The sequence below is a fragment of the Diaphorina citri genome, unplaced genomic scaffold (assembly GCF_000475195.1).
Source record: "Diaphorina citri unplaced genomic scaffold, Diaci psyllid genome assembly version 1.1 scaffold2675, whole genome shotgun sequence".
Lineage (NCBI taxonomy): Eukaryota > Metazoa > Arthropoda > Insecta > Hemiptera > Psyllidae > Diaphorina > Diaphorina citri.
The window spans coordinates 3,477-14,621 of NW_007380092.1; the positions used below are offsets into that span (position 1 = coordinate 3,477).

Genomic DNA, 11,145 nt, shown 5'->3' on the forward strand with positions numbered 1-11,145 from the left:
AAAAAAAATTTTAACATAAAATAAAAAAAAAAAAAAAAAAAAAAAAAAAAAAAAAAAATCAGTAAAACATCAAAACTCTGTTCCGTGTTGATTTATGCCGGGCGTCTCTTCAAACTATTGACGTAGGTTTTTTTTTTTTTAAGAGGTTTGACAGAGGGAACTTTAACTGCTATGGTCTTATCGTCCCGAAATCGAAGAGAGAAGGAAGACAGGATAGAAGAAAGCCAGCCGTTCCGAGAACGAATATTATCCCATCAGGATAAAATCCGCCCCGGGCGGGAATCGAACCCGCAACCTAGCGCTTACAAGGCAGACGCACTACCAACTAAGCTAACTAGGCTGGCTATTACCAAACCTTATTTGGTGAAAAATGTTTTTAAAAAGAGTCCTCATTATAATGAGGGCATCAACAACTTTCCATTGAATATTTCTGAGCCTTCTTCATATTATATCGTCGATTATCAGAGGAAATAACACAATAGCCATAGAGGATATGCATTTGGGTAAAAATTATGAACAAAAGGTCGATAAAAGTTGTGAAAATGTTAAATCTGAAGTGAAAACTCCAAAAAGTAACTTTAAAAGGTCCCTCATTCGAGATACCTACTGGTTGAAGTATAGGGTAGGACTTTCATAATCATAACAATTAAAATACGCTACAGAGTTATCTGATGAAAGTTACCACTAATCATTCTACGTAATTCCTCAATTATAACACCAACAAGAATACCATCAACTTTATTGGTGGTTTCTCTAGTACCAAGTAATATTAATAACACTAGATGGTTACATCATCTAATGGGGTCTATGCAAACTAGTCTATCAATAGGCAAATCATTATCATCCATGTCTTCAACAATATTATTATTAGAATCTTAATCATTATTATCAATTTCTTCATTATTATCAATATTATCATTAATATTATATTCATTATCATCATCACCTTTTTCTTTATTCACAATATTATCATTAATACCTTCATAATTACTATCAATATTATCATCAATTTCTTCTTTATTAACAATATTGTTCATGATTATACTCTCGATTGTTTCCTGTTCAATTCATAATAGTTCAAATGTTATCAACAAGTTTCTAAAGATGTTCCCAGATCCTATGGTTTCTAGAGAATGAATTTTAATCACTGCTTTATCACTTGATTATTATTTTATTATTCCATGTATTTTTATTGTGATATTAAAGTCTACGAAATATGATAATTTATTGTGTGGGCATGGATGCAGCTTCTTGCTTATTACTCAATCAACATAATTATGTGCATCTTTATTTTGTTCCAAGATCATCACGAACTGCACTTTGTATATTTATGTATCTTTAATTTTATTATTATTGTCGATTATACAAATGAAGTTTATTTCTTTATTTTAAGTGGTAGGGTTCTCCTATAGTCTATAGAGTAGGCCATCCAACCACTGATTTTTCTTTCGATGTGAGGCTTTTGGATATTTCACTTTAGAATAAAAATTGGGGGGAAAAAATGTATCACAGAACTTCCAGTCTGGGATTTATTTTTCATTTTCCACTCACGTCTTTTACTATCAGTCTTTACGAGCACGATCGCTGAAACACCCTGACTTTTTTGCTTTCTATTATCACATAAAACCTATACACAATAACTTTCACACCATACCTACATATAGGCATACGAGGAAATGTACCTTGCCTGAATGTAACCTGGACGGAAGGGGAGGGGAAGGAAATGGAAAAGAGGAAGATTCAGGAGAAAGAGGAGGGAGAGAAGGAACGGGATGAGGAATAGACGGAAAAAGGGAAGAGGGAAAGAAGAAGGAGGAGAAGGAATAGAAAGAGAATGAGAGGAAGAGAAAAAGGAAAGAAGCAGAAAGAGACGAATAAAGGAGGAGGAAAAGAACGAGGAGCAGAAGGAAATGAAGAAATGGACGAAAAGAAAGAAGGGAGGGAAAAAGGGGACATCGGAGGATAAGGTAATTTGTAAAGGAGGTATATTATTTACTGTTGTCTACTTGCAAACTTGGATAAATCTGTTATTATAAATAGGTAGGTACTTTCACTTTCCATTGCTTTTTCTTCTTCTTTTCATTCTTTCAAATGATATTTCATCCCATTTTTCTTTAACTCTTTCTAAGTTTATTTAGTTTCTACAGATGTAGTTTGTAAAGGAGGTATATTATTTACTGTTGTCTACTTGCAAACTTGGATAAATCTGTTATTATAAAAAGGTAGGTACTTTCACTTTCCATTGCTTTTTCTTCTTCTTTTCGTTCTTTCAAATGATATTTCATCCCATTTTTCTTTAACTCTTTCTTTTAGTCTATTTTGCCCTCATTTCTTCTTCCTCCTCCTCCTCCTCCTCCTTTTCCTTCTTTCCTACTCTTTTTCTTCTTTCTTGTTTAGCACTACACAACTTCCGAATTCTCTCTCCCTTTTCCTTCTTTCCTACTCTTTTTCTTCTTTCTTGTTTAGCACTACACAACTTCCGAATTCTCTCTCTCTCTCTTTGTCTTTCTCACTCTCTCTCTCTCTTTCTTTCTCACTCTACCTAATCCGCCCTTATTTGTCTGTTGTCTTCTTTCTTATTTCTAATTAACTTTCCGTTTGATACTACATATATTCTCACTACTGCAGTAAATAGGTTAAATTTATTTATTCTCATACTTGCATTGTGTTTGTAAATAGAAATTTCCACAAATAGGTACATTCGAGTGCTTTGGTACTTGGGAATATCGTATCTCTGTTCTTTTGTTCTCGTCTTCTACATAATTCTTCAAAGTTCTCTTGATCCTTGTTGAATCATATTGCAGAAGGAATAAGTAGTCAAAATAGACACTCTGTCTAGAATGTCTAGATAAAGCTGTGAGTGTTTATAAGGTTTTCGTACAAAATCTACTACCTACCTAATAGGTATTAACTTATTAAGTAATAAGTACATACTTCTATCACACAAGTTTATGATGTAGATAGAACACACAGTTTTGAATCAAGCGGGACTTTGAGGAACCTTAAGAAAACAGTTCTTGGACTGGAACCACCCAGACTAGGTATAAGAGAAATTGTTTAACAACTAGGTCAGATCAAAAATCATACTGGAAACAATCGATCCCACAAAACTTCAAGAAGATTGCGAGAGAGAGAGAGAGAGAGAGAGAGAGAGAGAGAGAGAGAGAGAGAGAGAGAGAGAGAGAGAGAGAGAGGAACCTTATGAAAACAGTTCTTGGACTGAAACCATCCAAGCTAACAAGAGAAATTGTTTAACAACTATTAGGTCAGATCAAAAATCATACTGAAAACAATCGATCCCACAAAACTTCAAGAAGATTGCGAGAGAGAAATCAACCAAACTCGATAATCCTATGCAAGAGAATTTAGAAAATCGTGCCCTATCAATCAAACTCACAGAAGTAAAAACAGTTTACCAAACAATCAAACAAGAATCAAAACAATCTAACAAACAAGACTGCAGCAGTTGAAAATCTCAATGCACACTTGATACAGCACACCAGCACAATAATTATAAAATATGCTAAAAAATCAGTACATATAATTATTTTATACAGGGTAGGTCAGTAATTATTGTTTCAAGAAACTACCTATAGTCCTATAGGTATTGAAAGTTTTTTTTTATGAACTATATTTTGTTTCATGGTGTAAGCTGCAATGGAGAAATGTCAACATTTCTTTTGGACAGTTTTGGCGCCCTCATTTCTAAAAGAATCATTGTTTTCAAAAGAACAGTGGAATAAAAAATAAAAAAAAAAATCAGTGTAAGCTTGATTCTACATCTTCGGTGTCGTTCAACATTTACTCCACCAATTTCAGTCCTGTGTGTCCACCCAGTAAGTTACAAGCTTTCTTTTTTTCGTGCTTTGCTATCATCATGGGTGTCTGTAGTGCAATTTTCTCATAACCATCAGTCAGACTTACCTGACTGTTTATCAGACAACCAGTACAATGAGGATCTAATAATGCGTTGGTTTATAGTAATCTCGAGTTAAACAGACCAGAGTTGCACACCACATGGTTAAACCACCACTTTGCTTAACATTGATTTACAAGAGAAAAAAAAAAAAATAATAATAATAAATAAAGAAACAAACATAATAGGTAATAATTATGCAAAGATCCTTTTATTTCAAACAGATTTTCGGACAAACGAACAGATTTTCAGACGAAAAAAAAAAAAATAAAGAAACAAACATAGGCAATAGGTAAAAATTATGCAAAGATCCTTTTATTTCAAACAGATTTTCGGACAAACGAACAGATTTTCAGACCTTTAGATATTTGCTTTGCTTATTGTAGATGTAGACGAATGCAAAATTGTCGAAATTAAAAACTAGAATTTACTTCCCTCGTTCAATTATTTTTAGAAACTACACCACCTCGTACTTCTGGTCACACAACGACATCTGATATGAAAGTTCAAGTTGAATCGAAATAATAATGAAAATAATTTCATAACACTGGTCTGTGCTCTATTAAAGTCTAACATTCGCAATTAACTCAACAAACTTTCGAACTAAACTTTGGAAAATATTTGAGGAGCTTCAGACAAGTAGGTACCTTCTAAAAAAAAGTTCAATTTTTATATCCATTCCAACTTTTTTTTTCGTGTTGCATAAATTAATAAATACCTCTTTCAAGTTATATTTTTTTATCTTCTTTATTTTGAGAACTTTCCGAGTCCAAATGGTCGAATTTAACTTTATGTATTTTAACCCTTTGCCTCCTAATCTCCTATTGGTTGATATTTTACTAGGTAACTTGCTGTTCTATTTTTATGCTCCAGGCTGCTTGCAAATCTAGTGAGAGTTAGCTATATGTACTTGCTTGCTGCTTTTAATAAAAATTTGTTTTGAATACCTTCTTTTAACTTAAAAAATATTCTAGAAGGGTTAATTAAGAAAGCTATGTAGAAGGATTAACAGTTCCAATTGTACATTGAATTTTTTAATCGATGGGACTTCAGTTCGAATCCCAGCAGTGACATGAAATAATTGAGCCAAAGTAAGGCTGCTTCAGTAGGTAGCTTCAGACAAATGAATCCTTTTTAGATGTTATCACTGGGTTAACATTATTGGAAAAGCTTTTAGAGTTAACTTTTTTTTAAAAAATATTTCTTTCTTTTTTCTTTTTCAATTCGTCTAATTTTCCATCGTTTAAATCATTGTTCTTTCTTTCTAATAGCTTCCAGTTTTATTTTACTGACTTCAATATTCATTTTCTTGAAAATAATAAGGAGCATATCGAAAGAAGATGAATATTAAGCTTGAAAGATAGTAAAAGAGGAGAAGGAGAAAGAGGAGGAGGAAGAGGAGAAGAGATTGAAGGAATAATAAAAAGAATGGGAGATGAAGATAAGCACAGATATGGAATGGGTATTAACGAAAAAGCTTCAAGTAAGCAAAAAAGAAAGCAATATCTATTCTGCTGAGAATATTATCTATGTAATTATAATCTTGGTATTTTTGGTAGCTCTTAATTTTTTTGACTTGGCGTTGTGGAGCACCACCGAGCTCCTTCATAAGATTTTTGAAAGATTTTAAAAATCAAGTAGGCATATTGCAAATTTGGTAAGACCTTAGAAGTTATACAGTTCCCTTCAATGGGTTAACATTATTGGAAAAGCTTTTAGAGTTAACTTTTTTTAAAAAAATATTTCTTTTTTTTTCTTTTCTTTTTTCAATTCGTCTAATTTTCCAACGTTTAAATCATTGTTCTTTCTTTCTAATAGCTTCCAGTTTTATTTTACTGACTTCAATATTCATTTTGTTGAAAATAATAAGAACTGTTAGGAGTCTGGGATCGATCTGTTGACGGGGACCCCCATAGTGTCTTTATTCTGGGTGATTTCTACCGTGTGCGGAGCCACTAGTTATATTTCTTTGTTGATGATTGGAAGGACATAAGGGGCTACTTCAGGGCTCCAGAGCTTCTATGTAAGATTCAGGATTTGATACAGATAACATTCAACGTGCAAAAGATGTCAAGAGAGATCCCATGTTGAGATGTTAAAGACGAGAAGAAGATATGCAAATATGAGATGGAGATGTTTATGAAAGATAGGTATACATAGATGGTTATCCCGTCTGAAATCAGCACCTATCAACAGGGGCATACTATGTGTGGCATGTCAATGTAGCATATAGTAAGCAGATAATATGTCACATTCATATTCAAGTGCTCAAAAAGGAGTTGCAGTCAATTGTGCTAATCAGAAATTTATACTTGAAACAAAATAACGTCTTTCCCCAATCCAATACACTACGTAAAATTATCGGCGTAGTGCCTATAATTTTATGTCTTGACTCAGGCTCTAACCACCAACCTCCAGGTCCGAAGTACGCACTGCTAGTTTAAAGAGGATTTTTGGGCTCTACCATTTCAATTTTTTACCAAGTTCCTTCAATTTCGTCATGTTTACTGCCGATATTAGCATAAGATCTTCCTAGTGCCTATAATTTTATGTCTTGACTTAGGCTCTAACCACCAACCTCCAGGTCCGAAGTACGCACTACGCACTACTAGTTTTAAGAGGATTTTTGGGCTCTACCATTTCAATATTTTACCAAGTTCCTTCAATTTCGTCATGTTTACTGCCGATATTAGCATAAGATCTTCCAACGGTTCTAATATTGCCGCTTGTAATAAAACTGATTATGTTGTCATACAGATTGCCGGTGATGTCTACATTAGTAAGATTAGGAATAGGACACACTTGACATGGGTTTGACACTTTGCTGAGGGCAGTAATCAAGTGGCTTGATAGTTTGTAGCGTTTAAAACGTGTCAATAAAAAGTTTTACGGGCACTAAAATTTGTGAGTTTTTAAATAGGACACACTTGACATGGGTTTGACACTTTGCCGAGGGCAGTAATCAAGTGGCTTGATAGTTTGTAGCGTTTAAAACGTGTCAATAAAAAGTTTTACGGGCACTAAAATTTGTGAGTTTTTTATTTGATGTTTTTGATAAACAAGTTCGGTTATGTTTTTTTAGTGAATGCTTTTATCCACTGGATACCGGTACCTATAATAAACCCACCAATGTTAGATTCATAGCTGAGTGCTGTTGGATTCTTCATACCATGGAATGCTTCTTTTTCTTTGGGTGCCCTATTCGTTTTGGATGTTTGCAATCATCAGTGTTCTTATCTTGCCAGTTGACATTTTTCTGCAGAAATTTTCAACATTTGTTGGTTCAGTTGTTTGGATTTTTTTTCGTGTTCCATGACCTTTGTAATACCCTATAGGTATCTCTTTTTTATTATTCTGTACTTTTCATTGGCCACAGTCAGTTTCCCATCCTATTTGACATTCCATCATATTATGAACACCCTATACCTATACCTTTTATTCTTGTGTAGTCTGTACCTTTGGACAAAGGACACCGTCAGTTTGTTTTTCGTTCCATAACCTTCTCAACATCCTATAGCTTTTACTCTTGTGTACCTACTACCTACTCTTCATTGGTCGAGTCCAAGAGAGGGAAAAATCCCTGGTAGTAAAGTTTTATATTTTTCCTCCCTCGTCTTTCTGGGAAATACAGTTCCCTCTATCAAACCTCCCAAAAAATCTTTTATTTGACCTATCTACTGCAATAAATTACCAAAGATCAAGCACGTTAAAACCAGAACACACCTTATTTACTCAAAGTTCAAGCACAGAGCATAAAATTTTAGACCTAAATATCCTAGACACATTCAACGCTTATACCAATCTACCAAAAGTTGAACTAAAAACTAAAGAACTTGAAAATGACCAAAATGAAGCAAATCTTGAGAGAGAGAAGAAAAAAAACAAGGCTCGTCTCTTATATTCGATGATTTATAGATCAATAACCAACTTTTATTTTCGGATCACTGAACCATTTTTCATTCATATGTTTTTGATAAACAAGTTCGGTTATGTTTTTTTTGGTGAATGCTTTTATCCACTGGATACCGGTACCTATAATAAACCGACTAATGTTAGATTCATAGCTGAGTGCTGTTGGATTCTTCATACCATGGAATGCTTCTTTTTCTTTGGGTGCCCTATCCGTTTTGGATGTTTGCAATCATCAGTGTTCTTATCTTGCCAGTTGACATTTTTCTGCAGAAAATTTCAACATTTGTTGGTTCAGTTGTTTGAATTTTTTTCGTGTTCCATGACCTTTGCAATACCCTATAGGTATCTCTTTTTTATTATTCTGTACTTTTCATTGGCCACAGTCAGTTTCCCATCCTATTTGACATTCCATCATATTATGAACACCCTATACCTATACCTTTTATTCTTGATGTGTAGTGTGTACCTTTGGACAAAGGACACCGTCAGTTTGTTTTTCGTTCCATAACCTTCTCAACATCCTATAGCTTTTACTCTTGTAATTTTTTTCGTGTTCCATGACCTTTGCAATACCATAAAGGTATGTCTTCTTTATTATTCTGTACTTTTCATTGGCCACAGTCAGTTGGCCATCCTATTTGACATTCCATCATATTATGAACACCCTATACCTATACCTTTTATTCTTGTGTAGTGTGTACCTTTGGACAAAGGACACCGTCAGTTTGTTTTTCGTTCCATAACCTTCTCAACATCCTATAGCTTTTACTCTTGTGTACCTACTCTTCATTGGTCGAGTCCAAGAGAGGGAAAAATCCCTGGTAGTAAAGTTTTATATTTTTCCTCCCTCGTCTTTCTGGGAAATAAAATCATAAATTAAATTAGAGGGGATATTTCTAAATTTAAAAAGCACGGGGAGGGAACAAAGAACTCTCAGGGAGGGAGAGAAGTGGATAGGGAGGGAGAAAAGAGCATGGGAAGGGAGAAAAGTGCTCTCAGAAGAAGTCGAAACCTATTAAACAAGAACTCTGGATGGTACGGTACGACAGTACTTAACCGCGATAGGAGGAGAAGGGAAATTGCACAATCTTCATTTTTTAAAAAGGGATTTCCTTGATTTTTATTTTTCTAAAAGGATATTCTTCAACTTTCTTCCCCCTCCTTGAATTGGTTTTAAAAATGTATACTTTAAATACCTTTGTTTCATTCTGACACAGATAGATTCTGGCTTACCTTCCGGGAAACTTTTGGAAATGAACCGGTTCCGTTTTCAAAAGTTTCCCGGAAATTCCGTTTCCAAAAGTTTCCTGAAGGGAAAATAAACCTCTATCCTACCGTTCTTGTGTTGCAAAAATCCTAAAATTCAAAATTCCCAAGTTTTGTAATCCCTTCTAAATGGCCTTTTGTCAAAACAGCGCGGGATCTCGAAAGCCCATTGAAGAAATAATTCTTGCTTACGCTTACCTTCCGGGAAACTTTTAGAAATGAACCGGTTCCGTTTTCAAAAGTTTCCCGGAAATAATTTCCAAAAGTTTCCTGAAGAGAAAATAAACCTCTATCCTACAGTTGTTGTGTTGCAAAAATCCTAATATTCAAAATTCCCAAGTTTTGTAATCCCTTCTAAATGGCCTTTTGTCAAAACAGCGCGGGATCTCGAAAGCCCATTGAAGAAATAATTATTTCCCTGTATACAGCACTGAATCTCAGTATGAATTGCCATAAATAATAATACTGGAGGGAAAATCGAACTTTTTTTTCTTTTAATTACTCTTGTCACCATTATTTATAGAACTCTAATGTTCTCCCACCATGGTGGGTAATTTATTGAGGGATTCCGGGGGCAAATTGGTGTACGTTTATTGAGAGCAACCTTCTTACCATCTTTTATTATTTTTCATTTGTTTTATGAGTGTTTTTTTCTAATATTATTGTTTAACGTCTAAAAGGAATAAAATTATTCAATATAAAATTGTTTCATTTACTGGAATTCACTGTTTCAATATAAGAAAGAGTATTTTAAGTGGGTAGTTGGTATTATTGGTAGTTAGGTGGTTAGTGATAAACAATAAATTAATCAGTACTACTAAACGTATACTTTTAAAAGAAACTTTTTTATCGAGCTTTTAAAGGACTTCTTGTTCTGTTTTCAAGTCCAGAATTCTCATAATGGTATAAATGGGTAATTCTCATAGTGGGGTAAGTACGAGTACGCTTCATTAGTAACTAAGAAAATGAGAAAGTACCTAAACAGTCATAAACTAGCATTATTCTTTCTCCTTTTTATTATTTTTAGTGCTGGAGCAGAGGGACATTTTTTTTTCTTCTCTTTTTCCCCCTCCCTCTCTCTTTGTTTCTCTCTTTCTTTCACCTCTCTCTCCCTCTTCCTTCTCTCTGTCTTCCTCCATCTATTTTTCGTCTCTTTCTCTCTCTCTCTCTCTCCCTTATTTTTTCCATCTCCCTCCTTCTCTTTTTCTTTCTCTCTCTCTCTCTCTCTCTCTCTCTCTCTCTCTCTCTCTCTCTCTCTCTCTCTCTCTCTTTTCTTTAATAATTTATTATTAAGTTTCCAATTATTTGTTTCTCAGAACATACATTTTTTCTTATAAATGGTATACCCATCCGTATAAGCAGAGCTTGTGCCACGGATGGGGAAATGGATTTTTATCGGAACGGAGGGAATCGAACTTGGTACTTTACCTAAAGAAAGTTTCGATCATGATTTTGTAGTAGAAAAACAACTTGTCCAAGAGCTTGTAAAAATCCCGACAGAATGGAGTGAGAGTGGTGTCCGAGTCCTCCGCGTCTGGTTTGGTAGAATTCTGAATGTACTCATCACTTATCCTGTCCACCCTGGAAAAATTAATAGAAAAAGTATTGATTAGTTAGCAACCTTCGTGGACAAGTGGGTATAACACCGGAGGTCCCGGGTTTGATCCCCGGCGAGGGCCTCAAATTATTCCTCAGTCGACACAAACATGAGCTATTTTTGCTAAAGTTTTAGACGAGGAGGATTCAACTCATCTATGTTTGGAATTCGGTGTGCACTCAGCCTCCTGAGGACAATTGAGTGGCTACTTCTACTTTAAACGAGTAGCGTTTTACTCGAAATTACACTTTATTTTTCAAGATGAAGTGATTCATCGTTGTTTTTATTTCGTGAAACAACTGCTACCAATGTAGTCCACTGACTCTCGGTGTCTGGGTTGTAGCATACCCATTCCGTAGTATGCCCCTCATATGTGGCAAATCACCGGAGATTTCAAATCTAAAGTTGGTGACATTTGCGGACACGGAAAGTAAGTAAGTATCTATGTCACTAC

The 11,145-nt window shown here is 34.6% G+C and overlaps 1 protein-coding gene across 1 annotated transcript in view; it reads left to right on the top strand.

The window, feature by feature from the left end:
• Nucleotides 1–6,589: 6,589 nt before the first annotated feature.
• The window catches only part of LOC103519337 (activating signal cointegrator 1 complex subunit 3), a gene marked incomplete at its 3' end in the record, with an annotated part of 23,119 nt that continues 18,563 nt past the window's right edge, over nt 6,590–11,145 (top strand). Inside the window, 1 exon segment of the mRNA XM_026830881.1 lies at nt 6,590–6,695. Within this exon segment, the coding sequence (XP_026686682.1) occupies nt 6,590–6,695 (106 nt within the window).